This window comes from Passer montanus, unplaced genomic scaffold (assembly GCF_014805655.1).
Source record: "Passer montanus isolate IOZ18808 unplaced genomic scaffold, ASM1480565v1 scaffold36, whole genome shotgun sequence".
In the NCBI taxonomy this organism is placed as follows: domain Eukaryota; kingdom Metazoa; phylum Chordata; class Aves; order Passeriformes; family Passeridae; genus Passer; species Passer montanus.
In genome coordinates, this window is record NW_024368374.1 from 4,841,223 (window position 1) to 4,868,368 (window position 27,146).

At 37.9% G+C, this 27,146-nt stretch overlaps 1 protein-coding gene across 2 annotated transcripts; it reads left to right on the plus strand.

Moving 5' to 3' along the window:
- The first annotated feature begins 4,027 nt into the window (after nt 1-4,027).
- Nucleotides 4,028-26,137, plus strand: DNAJC15 (DnaJ heat shock protein family (Hsp40) member C15). 2 transcript variants are annotated; one of them, XM_039716698.1, is made up of 6 exons: nt 4,028-4,171; nt 10,622-10,673; nt 12,070-12,143; nt 18,735-18,811; nt 20,618-20,688; nt 23,760-26,137. In XM_039716698.1, the coding sequence occupies exons 1-6, from the start codon at nt 4,070-4,072 to the stop codon at nt 23,828-23,830; spliced, it is 447 nt and encodes a 148-aa protein (XP_039572632.1). In that variant the 5' UTR covers nt 4,028-4,069; the 3' UTR covers nt 23,831-26,137. The 2 variants fall into 2 exon arrangements, with proteins under 2 accessions (XP_039572632.1, XP_039572633.1); XM_039716699.1 differs by lacking the exon at nt 4,028-4,171 and adding an exon at nt 6,034-6,058.
- The last annotated feature ends 1,009 nt before the right edge of the window (nt 26,138-27,146 follow it).

Below are 27,146 nucleotides of genomic sequence, written 5' to 3' on the forward strand. Positions count from 1 at the left end.
CTGAAGACAACTGTTCGTTCTTCATTATTTTACTGTTGGTTTATGGCATTTTAAGGTTTTGAATTTTTAACTTTTTTTTTTCCACAACCACAGACACTTTTCATTAAAAGCTAAGATTTTTATTTAATCCAAGGACAGTAGAAACCTAAAGCATTACACTGAAGGAGACCTTTGAAAGGACAGCCAGGACAGGCAAGCTGTCATACCGCCCACTCTATATTTTTCTCAGAAGCCAGGAAATGGTATCAGATGGCCTTGATTGCTGGAGAAATGTTTTTTCCTTTGTCATCAGCTTTAAAACACTTAGTCCAACAGCTGAATATGATGCTCACGGGTTCACATACAAAGCTTTTTTCCCTGGATATTTCGGCTAAGTAGGTAAGACACACAACTGAATATACTACAGAGCAGATTGAGTAATTGATCATTAGGAACGTATCTCTATATTTTAGAGCAATGGCAAATTATGGCAAATATCCCTAGAGGAATATCTATAATTAGAAATGCTTATTGAGTTGTTATACCATGATGGCAAAATAAGAATTTAATTTTTAGAGGTGTATTTTACTTTACCAATGTTTTCTCTGGCTGAGTACTCTGCTGTACAATTAGGACCACTTTCTGCAGGGCTGATAGAACTAATTGTTACAGCTGAGGATGCTGGAGAAAAGAAATTTCTCTGCTCCCTGGAGAGGAGCCCCAGGAGGAAGGTAAAATGTCAACATTTGGTTAAGATTTATTCTTGTTTAGATTGAGGACTGGAATTCGTCAGGTTCAGCAGAAAGAATGCCATTAGCTTTGACAAGTACGTGTGTGTGGATGTGTTGGGTAATCTGTTTAGGAGATGTAAAATGCTGCACACACTTCCCATTTTATTGCAAAAAGCTGAAATTGACGGTACCTGTCAAAAACTATCATCTTCCACCCTCTAAAAGAAAATTGACCCTTGCTTTCTCTACAGTATTACAGCATTACAGCAGGTGCCCCTCTCCTTTTGCTAATACTGCTTCAGCAAATGGAAGTGAGCACTGAAAATATAATTAACCTGGTGTCCAGAATTTGCTGTATTGAGGTCCAGTGCCTGAAGATTATTGCTATATTTTAGGAGCAGCTCTTTAGCCTGGAGAGTGCTATGCATATCTATATTGCTTTATAAATAACACTAAACAATAAAGCAGGGCTGTTTTAAAGGTCTGACATTATAAAAACAATCAGGACTATAAATGAATTATTAAATAATTTAAAATTATTAAATCATTAAAAATTGAATCATTAAAAATGCCTGCAAAAAATCCATTGGAAAAGGCAAAATTAACTAGTAAACTGCACAAATAGTATCAGAAACAAAGATCTCTAAGAGCTATTGCTCCAGCTATATGTCTGGAAGGAAAAAAGTCCCTGAGAAGTCTGGCAGTATTAAAATAGTATTTGCTATATTCTTGAATAGATCTTTTTTCTTAACAGCATAGATTTACTTATTCAAAAAGGATAAATGAGCTTTTTGGCAAATATACCATCTTCTACAAGGAATAATTATAACTCTTTGAATTCCTAAAGGCCATGATTAGTTCCAGCTTAGGATTTTATATAATATACTACCTTGTGGTACCTAGTCAACCAAAGGTGTCATACAGACAATTACAGTGTCTAGAAAGAACATTACATTCTTTATTGTGTTATGTTTCCAAATCCATTACCTAAAGAAATTAGTAGAAGTCCACAGCTCATGTTTTTTTTTTTTAACTTTTATAGTACATTGTGGTAATTAAATATACAAATGCTTTTAGGAGAATTAACTCTTACAACTTCTAATCCTGGCAGCTGGGAGGATTTAATCTTCATTCATTTGTATGCACATGACAATTCAGCAAGGCTCAAGTACTGACTTTTCCAGTTTTATATGATATGCCTCATGATTTCCTTGATAACTTTCAATTATACTCTCTTCTCTGCCTGACCTCAGAAACTTTAATCTTTAGGATGAAACTCTGGGCACTGCCATTCTGATCTCACTGATCAGGTGCTACATTTACAGGTTCTTTGGAAATTCTCAGTGGTAACAATCCCAAAGACACACAGGATCCTTGTTATCAATTTTACGATAGTTAACCTGGTAACCATTTCTAGATTCTCCTTCATTCCTGACAGATCCAGCATGTATCCTGACTGCAACATGGAATATTGTAGCACAGACTGGTTAGGGAAATAATTTATAGGAAACGTATGCAGACAATTAACTTCAATGGCATAACAAATCTGGACAACATTGCTACACATTAATAGTGACAATATGCTGGAACACACCAGTGTTTAGGATTGAATTAAATGGTAATGGACAGATTGTCTCTACCAGCACCATCCTGTGCATAACACAGCACACAGCTGTGCCACGCGGTGAGGAGCTTCGGGAGAGAACCATAACCAAACACCCAGCTGCTTTCATTCCTCCCCTCATGGCTTCCAAGGAAAACAAACTGCACTGTTCCACTCTGGCAGAAGATACATTTTCCTCGTGCTGATTATCTGGTTTGCCCCGTGTAATCCATACGCTTCCTGCGGCTCTCTGTCCAGAAAGCAGCAGCAGCAGCGGTGTGGCTGGTGAGATGAAAAAGAGATGTTTTGAGCACTGTTCTCCATCTCAGACTGTGCCTGGATGGATTTGTATGGACCATATTACGACCCAGTGTCTTCAAGAGTCCAATTTTGCTACCCTTACAATGACATAAAATATTTCCTCAGTTCATAGATTATAATTTCCTTCCAAAGGTGATCAAGCACCTGACAGGGGCAGATACTTTTCTGGATTTGATACTTATAAAGGAGGGAGAATTTGGCTGCTATGACCAGGAAACAGTAGTATTTGGGCAAAATAACTTTGGATTAATGAGAACAGAATCTGTCCCATTAAGGGGTCTCAGAGATAAGCTTGGAAAACTAAAGAAGAGATCCTAAATTCCAAAACTTTCAATTGATTGGTTTTTTAAGCTGGGTCTGCTAATCAATAAAGTAGTAAGTGACATACTATTCTGCATCAGTTCTATGCAAATAAATGAATAAAAAGAGATTAATTGGGGACATTTCTATTGATAAGTTTTAAGTTAAGTTTCTCAGAAATCCAATTCCACTGAAGGTTTAAAGAATTAATCATACATGATTGTATGTTATATGTCCAATGAAGAAGTAAAAATGAATGCAATTCTTGACGAACGGATCATCATGAAACTTCCAATGACTTCTGTTCAGTAGAAAGTTAAATTTATAGGTCTTTCTAAGGTTAATGAAATGCTCTATGTGGTCGGCTCACAGAGGGTATTTTAAAAGACACTTAAGAGATGCTCAGAAGAGCAATCGTCGTTTGAAATAGGAGGTAAGGAGATAATTCTTTTTGTCCATTCACACGGCTTAGCAACCCGCAGATGATCCAGTTCCATCGCCAGCACTACCGGGCAGGAGGGAAGGGAAAGGAGCACAAGGGAAGAGCCGCTTCACTGCTGTGGGGACACGGGGCTGGGCATTTTACTGACGGTGGCATTTTACTGTCTGTGGCATTTTACTGTCTGTGGCGTGGGACAAAGGCGGTGGGCACTTCTGCACAGGGGCAGCAGGTGAGGAGCCCTTCCAGAAGGGTGAATGAACTACGATCCGAAGTGGCAGCATGTGCAGGGAATCAAAGCATAAACACAGTGAAACATATACAGACATCAACTGGGGCCCAACCAAGCATGTACATTTTAAAACGCATTTTAGCGGGATTTTTTTTTTCCCAGGTTAATTACGCTTTATACTTTCTTTTACATATATCCCCCCGCCCCCCGCTTTCTGAACTCCTGTATTCTGAAGATGGGCACGAATAATTTCCGTGTGGTCTGAATGTTTTTCCCCTCCTGATCCCATTTGTCAGATTATCCCTAATGCCTGCCCCGACGATCCCTCATCGCTTCCTTTCCCGCTGCTCCCGGGTTACGGCGCGCCGGCCTTGGCAGCGCGGGAGGAGGCCCTTCGCGCTGCGTCCTGCCGCGCTGTTTGTCCCTCCGCCCGACCCGTAGTGTTCGCTCCTCCTGGCGCCATCATGGAGGGCGCCGCGGCCTCCGCCGAGGGCCTGCGCTACGCCGAGTACGCCCGGGCCCCTACGGGCGCCGGCAAGGGCCAAGCCGAGCTGGACCGGGGGCTGGTGAGCGCATGGCGGGACCCGCACCCGCGGGGCCGTGAGGCGGCTCCTGCCCCGCCCGCACCCCGGGCCTGCACACGTGTGAGGGGTGGCGGGGACACGCGTGCTGCGCTCCGCTGCGGGCTCGGGCGCGGGGGCCTGGCCGGTGCCGCGGGGGCAGCGGGGGCAGCGGGAGCGGCGTCCCTCTACTGAGGGAGGGCACACCCGGGGCTCCTGAGCGCTCGGTGGGTCCTCAGCGGGGAAGTTTCATTAGCGCCCTACGCGGCTGGTGTGGCAGTGCTGGCTCTGACCTGCGGTGTCAGCACACGGCAGCGGGTGTTGGTACAGGGTAGGGTGAAGGGCAAGGGAGGAAAGACGGTGTGAATTAAAGAGCAATAGGAAGACAAAAAGAGAGAGAGAGGAAAAGTGAGAGAAAGAGTAAAGGAGATCACCAGTCCTGATTCCAGCCTCAGTCCAGCTGATGAAATGTCCTGGGATTGCCTGGGGATGCTTTTCTATGGCTAGGATTTCCCTGCCAAGAAGACAGGTTTCTCTCTTTCTGTGCAGTTCTGGAAACAGGCTGGAGGGCTTGGGGGGCTTTGGTGGCCTTGATGACCCCGTACAGTCTGTGTCCCCTGCTTTGTCTCACCCTTGCACTGCACCGAACTGTTTTACCTCCAGCAGCTGGAGCAAGGAAAAGCGCTGCCCTGCCTCTGCATGGCCTCCCTCTCCAGCCACATCTTGTTCTATCCCACGGCGTCTTAATGCCAGCAATCCTTGGTTATTGCCAGCAGTCCTTGTCTGTCACCACCGAGAGTCCTTGGTTGGCTCCACAGCCAGTGAGTGTTTGGAAAATGCACATTAGTTCCTTATTGCTGGGATTCCATAGGGTACATGGAAACACTTCAGCCCCAGCACTCAGAAACAAGGCCAAAATTTTTGTTCCCTGCTGTGGAAAGGTGATACCTGACGTGTTTTCACCCACTGTGCAAATGTTATTGCCACAGGCAGGTTTGAGTGTTGAAGGTTTTGTAGGGCTCTGTTTCAGAACAGTAATTCTCATCTGGTACTTCGTACTGTGGGAAAGGCTGGGTGGAAGCAGAATGTCTCCAAAGTTTCCATGCTGTATCATGCTCTAGAGGAAAGGATGCTGGGATTTTATCCCACTTCTTCATTCCTGTCACTTTCAACTAGTTCAGGGAACAGTGAGTTCCCATTGGAAAAGAGAATTGGGAAAAACACGCGGCTTAAAGCCCCAGATGGTGAAGTTTTCACATTTTTTAAATGGCTTAAAAGTCTTACTTGCCTAACCTAATTGTGTGTGTGAAGTTTTCTCTACAATATTTTTTTTAAAACACAGTTTTAAAAATCACAGTTTTCTAAGTTATTTATTCATTGTTACTACAGTCTAGGACTTTTTTTTTTTTCCCCACAGAAGAGTCTTCCTGTGTATTTAACAGTAAATGTTTAATCTTAAGAAACTGGCTCTGAAACTTGTTATTGTCATGGCCATTCTCCCTGCAGAATGGTAGCAGGGAATTCCTAGAATTTTGTTGAGTCCTTGGGCCTGCTTACCCATCTGGGACAAAAGTTGCATTTGGAGGTAGCATGGCTTGCTTTGTTGTTGTGAATATTGTCACATTCCTGCTGAGGTCTGGAGACTGGGGTGGGTCTTCAGAGGACTGAAATCTGGATGTCTACAGTTTCCTATTGGAATTTATTCCTTAGTCCAGGGTATTAGCTGAAAGTCACTTGATCACGGTCATGTTTACTCTTGTAGTTGTTTTACAAAAGCATTTGGAGCAGTGGAAGAGCAGCAGTGGAAGCGTGAGGAGTCTGTTCTCAAAGATCACCCACAGGAGCCTTTGTTAATTAGTACATACACAAGAAGATTGATTTGAATAACTTATGGTAATTGTTCTATTAGTGAATCTTGCTCTGGTTCAATTTCCTATGAAAAACCATCCAGAACTGTAGTCATAGGCTTATATACAAAACAAAAAGGTTGCTGGAAATTAAAGGGCACAAAATGATGTGAGAATTGTGTCAGTATGGAGAACAGCACCTAGCTGAAATTACTTTTAATTCACTGTTGGAAAACCAATTAAATTTCATAGGAAGGTTAAGTCTAGAGGGGAAACACTAGATTATGAAATCAAATCGGTTGCACAGAGTTTATGATGTAATCCCACTTCACAATAGCTCTGCCTCCATATAGTGTTAGTATGGTGGTTTGCTCTAGAGCAGTATTCCAATAAACTGTAGCTACTCTTATGAGGAACAGAAGCCTTATTCTATCTTCCATACCAAACAATTTATATTTCCAGTCAAGAATTTTTATTTAAAGAAATACCTATTTTCAGACTACTCTTATGAGGAGCAGAAGCGTTATTCTATCTTCCATACCAAACAATAATTTATATTTCCAGTCAAGAATTTTTATTTAAAGAAATACCTATTTTCAGAAATATTTTTGTACATTTAATTAATATACTTGTGTATCCTACTTCTTAGCAGTGTACAGAACTAAAGAAAACACACAACAAAACAAAACCAAACCTTAAAAATTTTTAGTTAAGCAATTTATACTTGTGTGCATTTAATTGACTATAGGTACCTACTTCCTATTTTGCTGGTCCACAATTAAGCAAAATGCCATTCAACCCATGAAAACAAATTATTATTTTCTCTGTGCTTTTTATTCTGTTCTGCTCACTGTAGGTTTCTGAGGCAAAAGACTGTAGAACTCCTGCTGTGTGTGTGAAACTTAGTAGTGAGGAGAGCAAAATATTTTTCATTTGACTGAGAAGGGTGTTCCACTAGTTGTAGTAGAAGAACCAGTATAAAATCCAAATCATATGCAGGCAGATAGGTTTTAACATTTGGAAAGCATTAGCATTTGCAGCCCATTGGCAGATGTAAGAGTGTTGTGCTGAAGTTTTAAAATGATGCATTTGAAATTCTCATTTTGTTTGTAAATTTAACTTTTTTCTACTCCCTGGAAGAAACTCTAATGCTAAGAACTTCATATGTAATTTTATTTTTTTGAGTATGTTTCAGTTAGAAGGGCACCATTGGTTGGGGATTTGCAAAAATAATTATCTCATCCTCCCCTCTTTCTTCTGCTAAAAAAATTAAGGCATTAAGGCTACTGAAGAATTAAATCTTAAAGAAATAGGCAGAAATTCTCTGTTTCTAACATACTGTATGTTAATTAATATGCTTTATGCTCTTTTGTTTGCCAAATGCTTAGGTAAATCAGGTCTTGGCAGTTGCCTTTCTAATGCTTGTGTTTTCTTATACTAATTTCTGAAAAGGATTAAGAAAATTCAGGTTTTACAGATTTAGCATAACTTTTTCATTAGTTTCATTTAGGAGGATTTGTTACTGAAGACTGAATTACATAGTAAAATTAAAATACTGAGATCAGCAGAATAGCATGGGGTTGATGACTAACCTTTGGGAGCTGATTCATTGAATAAAGAAAGGGACAGATGTTAGTTTTTAATATTTTATTTCTTTATTTTTCCCTCTTGGATTGTAACATAATGATTTCACTTAAAATCCACATCTTGGAAGTTTCTTAACAGCATTTTTGGAGGGGGGGGGAGGTCAATTCTGTCATAATTGAAAGTCAGTGTGCATGTATTTATTTATTTATCCCTTATGAAATGCAATTTCAAGCAATAGGAGACAAAAATGATCATGGTGGTAGTTGTATTAGCATGCTGTAAATGAACTGCTGCCTTCCACAGAGAGACCGAGTTGCTTTCATTTAATATTGACGTGAAAGGAGTGCATTTAATTAAACCTTTGGACTTTACATTTCAAAGCACCAGGCTAACCTTGACTGATTCTTTTAAATATTCAACTGAATTGAGAGAGTATAAAAAAGGAAACTGAGTCAAGTTGGACTTAAAAATTTACTGGTTAGTACTTGAAGTTGCCACTGCTTTTATGACAAGAAAAAGGCCAACCTTGCAATCTCACACTGATTCAAATTCCGTCTTTATCACATGTGTGTAGTTATGATACGTTCACACCATAACAAACATGCAGGATGCTTTGGCATGTCAAATTATCACTTCTTTGCTAAGATGTGGCGAGTGACTCTTCTCTAACATGCTCAAAATACAAATAAGGTGAGTTACCGTAAACCTGTATTTCTCAGATTTTATGGTGCCTGTCCCTCACTTAAATGTGTGGACAGTCTTTCGTTCCTCTCTGGCTTGAGCTTTGTAGCGGTTTTACCAAGTTTTCTGTCTTGTCTTTATTTTCCCCTTGATCCTGCATCCTGCTCCTATTCAGGGCTGCTGCCATGGTTTGTTTTTAGCTGCTGTACTCCCAGCAACAGTAGCTTTCCACCAACTCCTGGTGCTTTCCACAGAGATTGGACTAATGCATTCCAGTGGACATGGCCGACTGTCAAAGGCCCTCTGGGGTCTCTGCATTGTTCTCCCAGATTACTGTGCAAAAACACTTCAGCTGCTTCTGCACTGAACTGACAGAATCCTGGTATTATTTATTAGTCTGGTCGCTGTGCTTGGTCTTCCCTGTGATGAGGTGTCTGCTGCTAATGCCTTGCTGTAACCTGCATGTCTTGTAAACTACTGACTTAAACCACCTTTTTGGTGGCAAAGCAAGTATAACTTAATTTGGAGAATCAAAGGCTAATAATTTATTTTTTTTTGCCAGCATGATCTATTTCACACATTGTTGAGCTCTTAATTGACTGTAACCACTTAGTAAAAGATTCTTGCTGTCGGTCTGAATAAGTCAAGGAAACTCTTTAATATTAATCCATGGTCACAAACCACAAGACAGAATAATATAGAATTCCTATAGGGTTAGGATATTTCCAGAAAGGTGGCTGTTTGAGGTTTGTGTCTAAGTGGAGGAATTTTTTTTTTAATGTTTGAATATTGAGAGTCTGGGAAAACTGATTTGTGAGAAGAAATGAAAAGAGTTTTAGTTTAGTGAGGAGATGAACTGTATGCTTCACAATTTTACATCATCTGCCATATAAGATAACATGCTTTAACATTTTCATGGGGAAAAGATGAGAGGAAATTTTGTGGAACCGAAAGGAACAACAGACATAAAGCTACTACATTATTTTTACATTCAGAAATGAATGCTAGTATTGAAACTGAAGACTACACTGAAATGGAAGAGTTAAATTACTAAAATGTAATACAGAAAAATATCTAAAGCAACAATCCCCTCTCAGGTAGGTACTTTGTTAAAATCTGCAGCTAGATCCAGAGGAATACAGCTGCTTCTGCTGGTGACCTCAGAGGAGGCTGAGCTTCTTCTGTGCTGAGCTCAGTGCTACGGGCAGCAGTCACAGCCACTCGCTTTCAGAGCCAAATGTAAGAGCCACTGGGCATGAGGGCAGCGCCTGCATCTCCTACAGCTGCGTGTTTCTGGGCAAGTTGCCAACCCATCATCTAGGCCCTATTCAGACAGCTCTAGGAAGGCTTTGAAAACAGTATTTCTGTACTCTTCCCCTGCTGCCACAGTCTAGAAATGAGGTTGGGTACAATCAAAACCAAAGTATTTTAGCCCCAGAAATCTTAGTGGTAAAGGCACCTGGGTTCCAGATGCAGTTACTAGGGCATTCACATTGAAGTTGGAGCTTTAAGTCCTTCTGTCAGAATTGCTTGTATAAAACGTATAAACCAGTTATGGAGTAATTGTGGAAGTAAGTCATATATAGAAAAGACAGTCTGGTGATAAAAGCATTTTCACTGTCATTATGTTTTGAATTCAAGATAAACCTAATCTGATTTCTCAGGTTTCCCGGGGGGAAATTCAAGGCATTATTGAACTGTTGTATGATAAGACAGGTGATGCTGCAGATGACTATTTCCTTTGTTTCAAAGATTGCATAGGGGCTTTTCAGAAGTGGACAGCTTGTTACCCTTCCTGAATTCTGCAAGCATGTGAGAAGGCAGTCCTTTCTTCAAGGTTTACTTCATATCTTTCATCAGCTTCTTGATCAGCATAGGAATACTTCTTGTCCTTCTTGAAGTGCCTGACTTTTTCAAGCACTGTGTAGGAAAATACATACACCTGATATGGGAGTTTTGAGTTAGATCTTCATGTTTTTGTAGTAAACTGATACTTTGTTATGTACCGTGTTGAACTAGACTGCACAAGTAATTTCAAATAATCCTGTATAGTTATGTGCCTTGTGTTTTTATCAGGGCATGCTATGAGCTGATTTCAGTGTGTGTTCACTGATTTGCTAGCTGGTAGTTCAAGTTAAACCTGATACAGGGGTGGGGGTTAATGGGACTGAACTATAAAATCTAACAGTCTGTGGAATAGAGAACTTATTTATAAGCTATGAAAGTGATGAAACTGAAATGTCCACATCAGACATCAGAAATGCTCCTTGTTAAAGTAAAAGGTGTGTATATATCAAATTAGAATTCACATGTTTTTCTGATTCCTGTTTTTCTGCTTTAGGCCAGGACTATGATAGCACTTGGACTTGGCATTGCAACTGTTGCATTTGCAGGTAAGGTAAATTACTGGCAGAACTCTCACTTAGTGAGCTGCAGTTTCTGAAAGGGTTAATGAAGTTCTGTTGAATTGAAATAGTGGAAAGTGGAAAGGTTGCTTGAAAGTACTGTGGAAAATTGTGTCCACCTTCAAAGTAATAAATTCCAAAATTCTTTTTGAAAAAGGTGGAGAAAGCTGGATAATGTAATTTCATGGACAGCAGCTAAAATGCTCCATCTGCTTTTTGTCTGCAAAATGAAAGGTGAAAAGTTTATTTACTTAGTAACATATTGCAGTGTAGAAGCCCTTTAGTACAGAAGACTGCAACAAGATGCTGTGATGTGGAGGTGATGCTCGACAAATTGAAATAGAAGAAAATAAAAGGTTTTATGGACTAGGGATTTATCATACTAACTGTTTCCATACTACATTTTTTATTACCTGAACTCTTTGCATCTGCATTGTTTGTTATTCTGAAAAATAGGTTCTAGTTTGAAGACAGGGTATGAGTTTAACATTAAATAATGGTTAACAGAAAGCATTAAGAAGAGAGTGAGGTAATGGTACCTCACAACATTTCAACAGAGATAGTCTAATGTGTTTTTGGCTCCTGTCTTAGCATAGGCACAGGCTTAGATTGCTAAAACTTGCAGACATGATATGTTTTGTAAGAATGAATGCAAGATGCTATTTGAATGAAGCAGAGCCACATTTGATAAATAGCTTTTCCAGTGTGTATCACTGAGTTACATTGCTAAAGAATAGTTAAAACAATAACTGGGGAGAGAGGATTTACATGGAAAATCCTCCAGTAACATGGCATAAATCTTGATTCTGGTGTTGATAGAGCTGCTTTGTTCTTCTGGGAACACAGCCTTACAGGAATCCCTCTATTCTTTTCTAGCTATACACATTCAGTGCTAGTGGAGAGTTGAATGGCTCTGAATCCCAGAAGATAGTCTTTTTCTAACAAAATTAAAAATGTAGTATTTACAAGGTGTGTAATTAAGCATACAGCATCACAGCAAGAAGCGTGTAGTACATGGATTTCTTTTTTTGAAGACATAACCTTTGAAGAGTATTTAATAAATAATGTATACCCAAAGCTAATGTTTCAAACCGCCCTTTTTCTTAAAGTTCACAAGGCAGATATCTTAATTTATCATATTGAAATGTATTTAAATCTATTTATTTAGTGAGTTAAATAGTGAGTAAACACAATGGGTCTTTGCAGTCCATGACTAGGTTTTTAGATGTAGTGTACTAAAATTCTTCTCCCTCTCCCAATAGGTTGTGTTTTTTTAAAAACAAAATTCTTTCCACTATAAACTGATGAGCATAAGTTGGAGCTTGTTTGTGGGGTGTTTTTTTGCATTTTAGTGAATATTTCATTTATCCTCCATCTTTTTTAGGTCGTTACGCTTTCCGAGTTTGGAAACCATTGGAGCAGACAATTACAGAAGCAGCAAAGAGGATTTCAACTTCTGTAAGTTTAGATACTATTTTATGCTAAAATTATGATTTTTTATTTCAAGTTTCCATAAAGAAGACATGTATGTTAAATACAGTAAAGTGCCAGGTAGATAATTTTTTTCCCAGGGTAGGGCTGCTCCCTACTGTGTGAGTTCTGGCATGTTGTCTTCTGTATTTTAAATTGCTATGGATAAAGCTGTATCAAAAGATGTTTATGAGTTTGATAAACAGTTGCAGTTTTTTCTTCTGATGTTCCTTGTTTTGGAACCCTTTACTAGTAAGTGTAAAGATAAATTGTTCAAGTGCACTGTGAGAATGTCACTAATTCCTAAATATTGCACAGTGATGACATTCAGTTTCATTTCCAGCAGCTAAAAGTGAAAGAATTTAGTCTTTTAGATACAGTGTTAAAAATCAAGAAGACAAATTGATGAACTTCTAGGATGGGTTGCCATGGAGATAGGAGAGCTTGTGTGCTGGTTAACATATGAGTTTTTTTTTTCTTCTTCCCCAGCAAATTTGAACTTTTAACCAGGTGTTTGTTCTTTGGTTTTTTTTCGTACGTGTTAAAAAATACAATAATGAGGTAAAAAATCAAGAAGTAGAATGTTGTATGGGATGCATATGCAGGGAATATTTGAGAGCATTTACTTACTGCTTCAGTGGCTATGTTTTCCTCTGGTAAATAAATACATGTGTTCCATTCCTGTTTGATTGAATAATTCCCAATGAGATAGATGTCTGCTTGTGTTCCTTCAGAGTTCATATTCAGTGTACACCTACCCACAGCAAAAGAATGCTATTCCCTTCATGATGCTGATAGGTGAGCATGTTCAGGGAGTAGTTGTTGCATATTATTATTTCCTGAAAAATATACTAAAGGTAAGTTTTTAAACAACATGATATTGGCATTGTACCTACTGATGTTAGGCCAGTTGCAGCACAGAGTCTGTCTAGACAGACACTGCGGTCCAAATTCATTTGCCATCTGTACTTGGTGTTCCTGAGCTGAAGGTACAAGCTTGATCAAGCCAAGCTTCCTGGGGAGGAGATTCAACTGTCCTCTTGGGGCTGGTCCACATTTGTGTTTGCTTGCCATGTGTTTCAGCCAGAAACAGTGCTCCTGGAAAAGTTTTTTTGCTCTCTGTTGCTCTTATTGCATTGCTGTTGTGAGACCAATGTCAAATTTTTTTCCTATTTCAAAAAAAAATTTTTTGAGATATTCCCATATTGCCTGCCAAAACAACAGAGGGGACTTTAGATACTGTGAATTAAATTGCTTTCACATGATACAGATACAGGCTGACTTGCAGACTTGCTAGATGTAGCTGGCAGTACATGTGGCTTCAGAATATGGAGTGCTTCAGTCTTCACCCTCCCTCCCTCCCTAGCTGTTTTACTCTAGCCATTCTTTTTCTATCCATTTGTAGATATAGGCTAGAGAATCTAAATTCAGATACATTCACATAAGAAAGCATGCAGTGAGTCTTTAACACATGGAAATGTGACATGCTGCTGCATGGAGAGGTGTCTGTTCCTAGGAAACTGCACCCCTCAATACTGACTGAGCCAAGCTCATTACAGACCTATCTCATTTTTACCTCAGTGACTTTGAGTCCTGCAGAATTCATGAACAACCATAAAGAGCAAACCAGGAGCTTCTGCATTCTAAGTGTTCCTAGTCCCTGGAGCAGTATCCTCTGTCTGCTTTCACATCCTGCCTTTCTACCCACAATCGTGTGTTGATTTCCAGTAGGGTATCTCTTCTGCTGTTCTATTTCTGAACTTGAAAGTACAAGTTTTCAGTGTGAGATCTACTGGAGACAGTAAAAACTCTCTTCCTGTTTGCCACTTACTGTGTGTATTTTCTGGCTTTATATTTGTGAGAGGATAGTGATAATATTTTTCTTCTACAACCATGGTCCAAATTGAAGATCCTTGTATAATTCTTGGCCAGGATTATTTTATTTTTGCTACTCTACAGCTACTACTTTCTCAGATTATATTTTAATTTTTTTTCTTCTCCCCTTAACAATGGATTATTTTCTTTGAAACAATAAAGAAAAGATTAAATGCAAAGGTCCTATATAAGTACTTATTCTGCAAACTGCTTATTTTAGTAGTTTCACATGACTTTGTGGAATATGAAGCTGCTGAGTATAATTTGTGAATTATACTCAGCATCACGTTTCTTGACAGCTTATTGCCCTTTACACTGTACTGACAAAGGTTGCCAAGCAGTTGGTACTTCTACCCGTGCCATCTCATGACCTTCAGTGTCTGGGCTCAGTCTTACTTTGCTGGGTTTCTAGGGTGAAGGCACTTAACTTGGTCCCTATAATTTTCAGTGCTTAGTCTAGCTTTCCAGAATGAAACTTTGTCCCTCATGGCCTTCTTTTTCTTGAGAGTCTGTGAGCAGCTGACTGTTTAAAAGCTAGCTGCCTCCCTCTGTAAGCCCCTACTCTTCCTCCTCCATTTACAATGCATCTCCTGCTCTGCAGTAGAAGTCACAGTTGATGGTCCCTCCCAACCAAACAAGGTAATACAGATGCAGTTTATTTTTTCTGTCTGCTCACTGGTAAATGACTTGGGAAAGGTCAAGCTGAGCAATTATGAAGTGATCATTTAAAATGCTGCTTGCTGTATCTTGAGGATTTTACACTTCCTATTTACTTACGTAAATAAGTAACATGTATAGTCAACAACTGCATTCATCTTTTAGTCAGAATAGTATGCAGAGGCAAGTAAAACCTTTATTCTGAATTTTTACATCTCATTTAAGACAGTCACTTCATATTTAAGAATATGTATTTATAAATGCTTTTGTAATTTAGTCTTGAAGTTTTCTACCATCTTTCTTTCAATGGAGAAATACAATAGAGGAAACGCTGTCATTTCCACTCTATGGCAAGTCATGATGGTTGCTCCCACAGAAATGGTGTTTTAGTTTGAGTGTAGTTTTGTCAGTGGTGTCAGTGACACTGTTTTGTTTCTGTGTGTAGTGAGAAGAGTGTTGCCAGTAGAAGATTCATAGCTCTAAGTAGTTATTTGGCTTTTCTTCCTCAGAATTAGTGCCATTAGTTATACTATTAATATTTCCTTAAAGTGTGAAATAAAGAAGCAAGTACTTCAGTAGCATTCATTAGCTTTCTTTGTGGAATCTATGATACTGAGAATTGAAAGACAGATAGATGGAAGATATTGAAGATAGACACAGAAATTCTGGGCCAAATGAACTATCCAAATACTCAAATCCCACAATCATGAAACTCTGTGTTCCATTAGAAAATTATGTCTTCTGTAGAACATCATTAGGTTTTCTTGCTGTATTTCCTTTATTGGATCTGATTCTGCTCAGACTCATGGAGGTCTGAATTGAGAGGTAAGGGTGGCAACTGTCTCTCTTGTCCTTAATTGAAAACAAAGTTTGTAGAGAACAATGCAGTCCATTTTATAAGATTTCTTTTCTAACTGAAGTTAAAGAAGTTAAAGTTGATATTAGCAAAATTGTATATTATATCACAGCTTCTAATAGTTTGTGGTTGTAGTTTGTTTTTTGTGTTTGGTTTTTTTCCCTCCAGTGTTTGCTCCCTTTTTGGTGGAGGACTGTATTGGGCCTGGAACAGCAACATATAGTTTTCAGAAAAATTCACTACTCCATGTAATGTAATGCATGGTCACAGTTTTGGTGTTTTCACTCTCTTAACTGGCATGGAAACAGTGATTATGCTTTCCCTGTACTACGAAAGAAAAAGTACCTTGAAGATGTCATGGTCCCTGTGCATTGGATTTTCTTATTTGGTTGCTTTTGTGAAGATTTGCAAGACTGAATAAATATTTGCAAAGCAAGTGCAGCCATTTTCTGTCCCTCTCTATGCCCCAAACCTATTAATAGCATTTGTTCAGAAAGGAGGACTTAAATAAATTGCTAAACAGTAATAATGTGCAAGGAAATTAAGTAAATTAAGTGGTACCACCTCCCCTTCCCCCAAATAGTACAAAGGAACGAAGAGCTCATTTCAATGATTTTTCCAGTACAAAATTTTCTTTGCAATTGCTGGAGCTAATAAATAATCAAGTGTCTACAACTGCCTGCTCATCAAGGAGTTCTCATAACAGAAAAATATCTTTCCAGGCATTACTTAGAATTTACAACTAGGAAAAAAATGTTTTAGTTTGAGTAGGATGCAAAAGTGCTTTCATTAGGGAACTAGAAATTTGCCTACGTGTTGCCTAAAATGAAGTCTCAGTGTTTTTTCCTCTTTTTTCTAACCAACGGAAAAAATGCCTTTATGTGTAATTTCCTTTTGTTTTAAATTCTGCTTAGGATGGAGATCTGAATTTAAGAATTGATTATTGTTTTTACATCCTTCAGTTATGAGAAGAAAATATTTTTTCGTGGCGACCAATTCAACAAACCTTTTGTGTGTGACAGGACACAGGGTACAGAGTTTCTTTTTTCTTTCCTCTGGGGGATGAACCGAGGCTTCCTAAGGTTAGAACAGTGTCAAGGAAGTAGGCTTTAAAAACATGAAAAAATATTTCTGAATGGAAGCTTGCTGCCGTCTCTCCCTAGTCTTTCATTTTAAATAGTGTTTTAGATGAAGTCTACCAAGAACAGAGACAAGCTGTGTTAAATTCAAATGTTGCTCTTCTCTACATTAATAGCAAGCTAGTGTTCTCCTGCATTAGAGTTGTATGTCAGAGTGGAAGGGCAGAGAAGAATTGAGGAAACCTTCTGCACCTAGACTGCTTTGGGAGCAAATGTTTCTGGAAAAACTTCCAGAGAGCATTAAAGTATGCTTTTCTCTTTTGCTTGTAGTAATTGTTGGTATTGTTGCAAATTTCTGTGCAGTTCTGCTCTTCAAGGGTCTTACCTGTTAATTAAATTATTGACATAATTTCCTTTCAGAGAACCAGAGAAGCGCAGTGTGTTCCCTTAGTGTTGCACCCTCTAACCTGTCATGGCCATGTGCACTGTTCCAGACCTGGTTTGTGTTACCCCATAGTTACAGAAGTGGCTCCTCCACAGCTTCTCATTGTTGGCATGGCATGTCCACACTTCCTTCAGCTCTGATACCTGTAGTGTTACAGTAGTGGTTACTTTGTTCCACTTTTTGTTTTGGACAATAACAACACACTAAAAAAATCTCTTCTGTGGTTACGTGTGACTTTATATAGCAATAGGTGAAGTATTTCTGAACCATGCTTTTGGGGGAATATGTCTCCTAAACCTAAAGGCTTTTCTTAGATATCATAGACAGAGCCCCTTAAATGATATAATGGTTTTGAAATTATATAAGAGAGCTTGTGTAGACATAAGGCAAAATTCTCACTGAATATGAATGACTTTATTTAGTGAGAAGAGTCTTTTTTCAAGGGCCAGGCACATTTTACTTGGTGTTAGAGGGAATACTTAAACATAGCCCCAGCTCTCAGGCCAGACTTCCCTTTGATAGCAACAAAAGAAGCTTTATTTTTTTGATAGATTTTGCATTGAGTAAAAGACTTTAGTCTTGTTGAGTGATTTCTGTGTGCCAGTTTGCCAAGGCTTGGAGCTACATCTGCTGCCTCTGGGACTTAAAGAAACATTCACATTGTGGTCACTGCTAACCATCAATGATGGTTCCATAGGTTTTTTTCATAATTTAAAATAGATTTATGGTTGACAAATACACTTTCAACTCATTCTCTGTGACAGTACCTATAATGATTTACTCTCATCTCCATATCCTATTTAATGTTCTTTTCCCCCTGTTTTTTTCTTCCCTTCTTGAAACAGTGGATAAAGTTTCATATGACAATGAGTTTAAAAAAAATTAACCCCAGATCATGCATCTAATAGTTGTCAGTCATTAGTTTTGACGGAAGGATGTAAAGGCTTAAGATTTCCCTACATACTTGACTATTTTCCAGTGTTCTCCAGCTCAGTGGCTTCCTGAAATAGAGGTTGTGGCTTTATGCTAAGCCTTCTTTTTTTCTTGGGTTTTTTTTTTCTGTTTATTTTTCTCATTTCTTTTTTTTTTTTTTTCTTGTTTCTTAGGATTCCTTCAAAGAACTCATTATACTCTTTTTTTGAAGTAGCATTCCTTCACATCAAATCTGTTCTTATATCTATTGGGGTTTTTTGCCAACTTGCTTTATAGAAATATCTGGAGTGATTGTCCCTAACATCCATGGATGCCAAAATGTTGTCACTTTTGGCATTTGTCATTGTGATGGTACCAGTGCTGTCCTCAGCAATTATCCTACTTTCCCTCCCATGCCCCCCCTGATGAATGCACTGTACCATTGTATGCTAGTATGTACTTTGATTCTGGACTTTCTTCCTGGAGGCAGGATTTCAATGGTTGTAGCTATTAATATCTCTTATTAACAGTAGAAGATTGTGAAAAAAAAGGTAGGTTTTTCTAAGTTGTTTTTTGTATGTGTTATCACTCAGGAGAAGTCCTTTCATATTATCTGGTTTTCCAGTCATTCCAGGCCTTCAAAATAAATTATAGATGAATGTACTGCTCTGAATAAGGTCATATAACTACAGTTTAGTTCCTGGCACCTTGTACATGAACTAATTATTGCTTTTTTTCCCCTTTCTTCTTTTTAGAGTCTTTCATCGTACTATAAGGGAGGATTTGAACAGAAAATGAGTAGGCGAGAAGCAAGTCTTATTTTAGGTGTAAGGTAGGTGTATTGCATCAATATGTTTTTACTTCAGCAATATTGAATGAAGCAGATGCATGTTGCAATAATGTGGAATACTCTTGCCAAAACCATAACTTTTTTTGTAAAAGACTTCTAATAGCTTATAAATTATTCTAGTACTCTGCTTAAACTAAAAAGCAAACAATAACATGCTCTGAAAAAATGTGACTTTTGTTTGGATTGAAGGTATGGTAACATACTGCAGTGGAGAACTGTTCTTGTTGTGCCCCAGGTGCCTTTCAGCAGAGCCACTCCCCACCCAGGAATTTCCCAGCCTCTAGCATTGCAAGGGAGACTTCATCCCAAGTACCAGGCTCTGCATGCATCCTTGTGGAATTTTGTGAAGGGTTCCTGTCAGCCCCTTCCTGCAGCCTCCCACCACAGTGATAGACTTCTTGGCCAGTGGGTGATGTTAGAAGGCAGCATGATGTTGGTGTTAGTCAGATTGCAAGCCAAGGAAAATGTGATTTTGACATTATGTGATTTTTCTCCTAGTGATAAGGAATCTTTAGAGCCCATTGTGGGATAAACAATATCTCATAAACTAAACAAATTTGAAGTAAACCCCTATTTTCACAGTTACTTCTCAGAGCAGACCTGTATGACCTTCTGTAATAAGCAATTGCCACTTCTGCCCAGTTATGGTTTAGAGCCATCTGAGGTTCTAAATGTGGTATAACAGCTTTGCTTTTTAGTATTAGAAACAGCTTTACAAATCAAAATATAGATGATTGTTATTTATAGTTGTGTGATAAACCATTTCGGTTTTGTGTCTGTATAATCCAAGACCCTTCACCCTCTGTTTGTTTCTTATTTTCTACGTTATTTTGTGTTCAATTGAAGTATTCTTTTCTTATGCAGTTCTGTGAACTATTTTTGCAACATACCCTAATTTCACTGTGACAGAATAATAATTAGAGAGGTTGTTTACCTCGGGAATTTAGTTGGGCTGATACCTTGCATTCAAGCTGTATCTACAGAAAGATTAATTAATTGAATCATCACTGATTAAGAAGTCACCTGAAGTGAAAACACTGATTCATTTCTGCATACTAAAAAATTATTAATAACTGAACTATTCAAACTGTCCTTTTGCATACAAGAGCTTTACTGTGTTGGCATACTGCATCAATAAGTGGTTATGTGTCTGGTAAGATACATATTTTGTATTTAATTTAGGCCAAATACCTATTTTATGTGTGTCATTGAAGTAAACAATATTGTGTAGGTAGCACCTGTAAATCAATGTGTCCCTGAATGTAACATGTTGAACAGCCTTGCAAAAATAACATATACAGGCATTATTTTCAGGTCCCAGCAGAAAGAAGAAATATTTATAGCTGCTATAAAAATATTTACAGTAGAACAAAATGTGATAATATTAAATATTTGTTGTTTTGTCACTGGTCATAAAAATATTTATTTTCTGGGAGGAAAAATTGTGTTTTCTGCATTTAATGCTAGAATAACCAACCAGATATACCCTAGAACTGCTGGGGCTATCCTACTTTTTCCCCCCTCAAATTTTTTATTTTAAATGAGTGGATGTATTACATTCTACAAAAACCTGAAAGATACTTGTATGTGTCACATACACAGGCTTTTGAAAAATGTCATTCTCTTTGCCTTACCTGCCTTTGTTGTTGTTGCTTCCTCAGAGATGTAGTTTTATGTTTTGTCCACAAGATGGTGAAAATCTCAAGTTTCAATTATTTTTGAAGCCAGTATAATTTTTAGCCTGAGTGCTCTGGCATTTCTTGTAAGCACTTCAATTTGTTTTTGCAGTCCATCTGCTGGCAAGGACAAAATCAGAACAGCACATAGGAAAATCATGATTTTGAATCATCCTGATAAAGGTAAATAATTATAACTTTTCTTAAATAGGGCTGGAAAGGAAGAGGCTTGAATGAGATCTTTTAAGTTTTCTGACTGTGTAAATAACCACATCAAGTGCAAATGTTTGTTGTTTATTGACTTGAGCTTCTGTTTGTCCTCTCAGATAAACTGAGCTTTATGAACTGGTTTTACTAATTTTTATTTAAAGTTGTTTTCTGTACTTGTGCTGCTTCAGTTAAGACTATGAGCTCAGGGACCAGTTTTCCACACTTCGCAAAAACTTCTTGAAAAATAAGGAAAAATGAGCTATAAAAATTTTACATTAAAATAAAATTCCTGTTTTGAACTGTGGTGGACCAATTGCATGCATGAAAGTAATTTTCTGTGGGGAAATGTTTTGCGGTTACTAAGTACATCATTGATGAATTCCAGACTTCATGGAATTCACTTGGAAAGAATGTAAAGCTGGGCACTGTTGCTTTACGGGCCAGGTTTTTAATGTAAATTTATCTTAGAGAAAGGCTATTATTATAACTTTAACTACACTACAGCTGGTTGAGAAAGAAAGCCCATATGTTCTTTGCTGTCTCTGCTTTAAAATAACAGATGGTGAAGACTTGCACTGTATTTCAGAAGTCAAAAGGGGAAATCAGAGGGGTTTTATATCTTTTTGACAGAATTATAGGCTCCCTACCAGCACCCCGTTTTAAGAAAATGAAAAAGTGTGTCCACTGGCCGTGGGAAGTGTTGATGCTTTTCTCTCTTCATCCTTCAGTTTAGTTTAAAAGCTGTCCTGCTAATTTGATTTCAGACTTTTCATTTTTATTCTTTTTGTACTGTATACGTTAGACAGACCTAGAAAGGAATTTCTCGTCTTCATTTCGAATATTTTACAGTGGTCAAAAGTCTCTTAACCTACCAGAGTACCTATTAGGTCAAGTTCTATTAATAATGAACTTCTACGTTTGTTGTAGCAGTATGTGGACACGTGAACAAAAGAGAATTGTGAATCTCCAGGTGGATATTGAGTGTATGTGAAGAGATGCTTCCTGTTAGGAAGATCCTAACAACCCCAACAAAGATTTTAATGCTGCACTCTTAGAGTTTTAATGCTGCTGCAGCTGGGCACAGTGTAGGTTTGGATGGATGTCGTGAGCCCTCCTGCGTGATAGTGAGGCACCGAGCGTTTTCTCAGTGGGAGCACCAGTTGCAGGGATTTGTGCTTCTCGATGCCCCTGAAGCTCTTCTGGCATGGCTGTAGAAAAAAAACCTTAATATCTTCAGCTGCAGAGTGAGGGCCTGGAGTAAACTTGAACATGTGGCATCGCAGAGAGGCTTGTTTGCTTCTGTATAGATCAGTTCTGGCTGTGGGTAGCACAGATGTTCATTTAAAAATAATATTCAATTGTATAATTTAATTTTGAAATAATATTTTACCACCTGGAGATGACAGAAGAAAGAGCAGGAATTGCAGATTTTAAGTTACATGTGTTCTGAGATCCAAACTGTTGGAGAAAAGAAATATTAGAAATAAATAAGAAATATATAGAAATATGCATAAAAACATCCCCAGAGAGTACTACTGAAATGGTTGCTTGTTAATCTTTACAGTTCAGTTTTAAAGTGTTTTCATATTGATACATTGTATGTTAAGTTACCAGTTACAAAATTTATGAAGGAACATTTCCTCACAGAAAAAAAAAGAGAAACCTTTTGGACTTGCCTTAATTATAAACAAACACTTAGGCAATCATGAGATTGAATTTCCTCTCATTGGAGGGCTACAAAATTAATATGGCACTTAAGGATGTAAATGTAGTGAAAACACTTCCAATAGATTGAAATTTACTTTAAGATGCTGTATTCTAGACATGTAGAAAATCAATGTGCATTTAAAAATTACTTGGAATACATTGTTTATTGCAGGTTTTAGTCTTTACTGTTTATTTGATGCTCTTATCTACTCTGTGAAAGAAGCAATAGTCAACGTAGTAATCCTATTCCTTGTTACAAAGCTACTTGATTTAAGAAAAGAAAAAAAAATTTTTTTTCAATAGTCAATTCATCATTCATCCCGTGCACTGCCTCAATTTCCTCCTTACATATTAGAGTTAAAACACTCAAACAAGACCAAACCATGGAAAAGAACTTCATTTTTTTTCCTGTTGTTTTATTACACTATGAAATTACTTTATACTGATTTGGATTCCTGCAGCAATGACCTAAAGAAGTCTTTAAGCAAGCCTCACCTTTTTATTTGTATGTGTGTACAGCTAGCTCTGTATGTTTCTTCTATCAGTTTTTTTTTCTGACTAGCAGAATGAAGGAAATGGTGAATGAAAAAAATAAGGTTGAACAAATGCCTTGCAAAGACTAGGCAGTGCACAGTACTGCTGGAATCACATTTTCATGTAAAAATATAGGTGTATTATAGTAAGTGGTAAGTTACTGATATAGACCTTGCAGTGTTGTTTTTGGTGACTGTGGGCAGATGGTTGGCACTCAGGGGTAGACTGAAAAAAACCCAGACACACAAAGACTGCTGAACTGTAATCAGATCGTTAGATGGAGCGTAGAGCAATGGCAGTGTTCAGCACTAGGTGTTAGAAGGTGTACCATGTTTAAATAGCTTTAATGTGATAGTTTCTGGCTGGTAACTCTGGGCATCTCACACAGGAGATGCCTGCACAATAATTCTTTGTCAAAGTTATGTAAAAATTTTACCTCTCAGTTTTTAGTATGAGTGGAAGTAATTGCTGTTAGGTTTGAATTAATGTTCAGGACAGCTGACCTTGCATACGTTTGCACTAGCATCCCACTGGAGATCTAAATCACAGGATATAAAGTGATTTCAGATTTCAGTCTTCTCTCTGAGACAAGTTGTTCTGTGTTATTCTACAGTGATTTCAGTTTTGATTACATTTCTCATGTTTCCTTATCCATTAGTTTACTTCTTATCAATGTCATTTGTATCACAAGGATCTGTGTAGGAAAGAGCTAATAAAAATGAGTAATAAAGAGATGCAAGTGAGGTAGTTTGGTACTTAATACTAATGTGTAAACAGTATTCCTTTCCTCTTTCTCTTCTTAGGTGGATCACCTTACTTAGCAACAAAAATAAATGAAGCAAAAGATTTGTTGGAATCCAGTGCCAAAAACTGAAACCCGAAATCTTGGGTCATAGGAGATTCAGCAGATACATTGTGCAATAACTTCAATGTCTGCTTGTTCTGCAGTTTCTTTACACTGATTGTTCATATTTATTGTCATAATTATAATTAAGATTATTTAAAAGCAAACTGAAATCTTCTACAGTTACGTAAAGTTATGTACAGTTATGCCTCTGCAAGGAGCAGGGAGTTGAAATGATGATCCTTAGGGGTTCCTTCCAACTCAAGGTGTTCTATGATTCTGTCTGAATTTTAGTGTCTTCTTACTGAATTATAATCCCTTACAGGTTTGAAAAAGTTATTTTAACTGTGCTCTTTTCAGAAGTACTTTTTTGTTTCTTTTGTAAATTTTGGATCTTTTAAAATAAAGATTTAAAACCAATCTTTAATATAGGGTAGTTTCTTCATTAATAAAGAAACAACCATATCTTTAGGGTCACCATAAAATCTATGACAGTGCATTGAGTCACAGGACATATGACACACCCCGTTTGGCAAGTTTTCTGCACCACCTTACACTTGAGTCTGTTCATTTGTGAAGTAGTGGGGCTTGTCCGTGGGTGCAGTTTGAGAGCTGCAACTCAGGACAGAATAACTGGTGGGATTACAGACAGCAGCTTGGAGCTATGAATGAGGATTCTTGGGTTTGGTTACTTCTTTTACATATTAAAGTATCTCTGAAATTGTCAAGTAATTATTTAGGCATGCTTTTACTTCAAGTCAGAGTATGTTTAATCTCTAGCAGCTGGGGTAAACATGGAATTTTCCGCAAGGGTTTTCATGGCAGTGGGATTGAAGAAGGTAGGTCCGTGTGGCATGGTGTAGGTGGATTTTCCAGCCTGATGCTTGTCCAGGTTAGCTGAATCTTGTGAGCCTGGTGTAGGACTGGTAACAGAAGGGAACAAACAGGAGCGTACCTGCTTTGCACATGCCTCCAGGGGCACTTCCTGGGTTAGTTCTTCAGTTCTGCTCACATTTCTGCACTATGCTTCATATCCCAGAGCATACATACCTCCTTCCTTATGTAGCATCCTAGCAATCTAGTGCTGGCTTTGGGGAATTCTGAGGTCATGGATCTCAGACTTCAGAGAGAGCAAGTTTTAATTGACAGCTCAGGGTAGGTGCTACCTGGGGCACTTGGCTGCTGGAGATTCCTACCACTAAGTGGTCTGCAGTTGAATTAAATTTCCTAAGCACAGACAGTGTAGTGCGTTCAGTGCAAGACTGAAAAATCTTTAGTATCCATTCAAACTCTCATTAGAGGTACAACAGCTTACTGAAGTGCTACAAATACAAAATTTAAATGCTCCATTTTTAGATTATTTAGCCAGAGGTAAGTGGCTAAAAGCAGTTAATATGAGGTTGGATGCTTAAATTATTTATTCACCAGAACATGCATTTGTAGTTCATCCAGTGGTGGATGTTCAGATTATGTGGATTTTTCCTTGAAAGGAAGAAAAAGTAAAAGGTTTTTTTTTTATCAGGTTCCTCACACTTTGTTACAATTCCCTTGGTATCATTAAAGGGAGATGAAAAATTTTAAGTTGACCCTAAAAGAAGATAAAAATTTTAAGTACTTTAGAGACATTGTTGCAATTAGAGTGGCAAGACATATGGCACAATATCACTGGATAAAACAAAAAAGACTGCCGGGAGAAACCTGTCTGGGAATAGCATATGCTGTACAAGTACTACAGTTGCGTCATATAACTAGTGCTCTAATACAAGAATCTTGAATGAAAATAGTTTATTCCTATGCAGTAGCTTTAATTGGTTCCTGTTAAAGGAGTAGCCATCAATTAATGCACATTTAGGGTTAGTCATTCTTAGAACCATGACTAACTCATGTTGGAAGGAGACAAGTGAAATGGTGGTGTTCCTAGTTTTCTGAAGTGGAATCTGTAAGTGATATGAATCATTGTGCAAAATCAAAATTGATGTGAATGGTAGGTGGTAAAAACATTCTGCTTAATGATTTTGAATTGAGTAGCTGTTGTTTTCATATAGCTACCTTATTTTTCCTGAGTAAAATGTGTTGCAGAGAGCTGTTCTAAAGTTTCAGTTTAAACAGATGCATTAAAGATGGCTTCTTGCTCTGTTCTTAAAAATGAACTTCACATGTCTTTGTAAAAGTAGAGGGTTTGGTTTTTTTTCTGTGAGATTCTATTGTTGATAATTTCCTTCCTGATATAATTATTTATATCTGATTATTTTGAACAAAACACTTTTTTCTGCCTTTCTGTTATGAGAGAGATTGTCATTAACTAAAAGAAATAAAACTGAGTTGTGGTTCTGCTTTCTCCATTTTTTTTTTCAGAGCAGACTGCTTAACAAATTTGATAAATTAACAAATTTAAAAATTCAGCAGATTAACTGGCTTGTCCTATCTCTGTAAAATGAATGAAGCTAATGAGGAGCAGTTGTGAAAGCATCACACATACAACAGCATATTTTTTCTTGTCTGTTTATCTGCACAGCTTGCTTTACCTACTAAGTGATGTTTAGAAGGATGAATATAGGACAGGGAAAGGCAAATCAGGGAAGTGCTGCTCAATTTGTTGTTGCTGATAGTCAACATGGCAGGCTGAGGAATGTCTTTGGATACTGCCTTGCAAAACAGTACCTGGATTGATGCTCCACTGAGCTAGGAAGAACAGGATGCTACTATTTTTAAAAACATAGCCTGGTAATTTAATCTTAAAAATATTCAGCCTCTTGAGACTATTTTCTTTACTTGTCAAATAGGTAAGTGTTTCTGTGTAAGAAAAGTGCACAGAGGTTGATTTATTCTGGTGCAATTTCTGTCCATCTGTAGTACAAGCAGACTCATTTTTCATGTGTTGCTTTAATGTTCAGAAAATGTTCATCTGTAACTTCTTAGCTTGGGAATTCCTAGGTGTTTTTCTACTTGGATGATGCCAGTCCCAGATATTCTCTACAGCTTCAGAAGTCAGGCAGGATTGACTTGCTCATCTGCCTGGTTTTTGCTCTTAGTCCATGGAAGTTTTACCTAATATTGCATTCTTTACCCTTCATACAGCAGAGTTAGGGATGGGTCTACAAAAGCACACAGTGAAATCTGGTTATCTGCCTATGCATGAGTGCCACTTGCAAAACTTTTCCTGGCTTAGGATGGGACTGGGATAAAATTTAGATACAGTTCACAAAACCTTTGCCTGATATTCTAGGTATTTTTAAAGGTAAAAGTTTACTGTCCTGTATGCTTTTTTTTTTTTGCTTCTGTACAGGTGTAAAATTACTTTCTTCTTGCAAGGTCTTTGCTGAGTTCAACACTTTTCTCATCCTTA

Excerpts from the sequence above, each read along its gene's own strand:
- DNAJC15 (XM_039716698.1), top strand. The coding sequence starts at position 4,070 with ATGGAGGGCGCCGCGGCCTCCGCCGAGGGCCTGCGCTACGCCGAGTAC. Across the intron at positions 18,812-20,617 it reads AGTCTTATTTTAGGTGTAAG|TCCATCTGCTGGCAAGGACA; the intron begins GTAGGTGTATTG and ends TTGTTTTTGCAG. Across the intron at positions 20,689-23,759 it reads TTTGAATCATCCTGATAAAG|GTGGATCACCTTACTTAGCA; the intron begins GTAAATAATTAT and ends TTCTCTTCTTAG.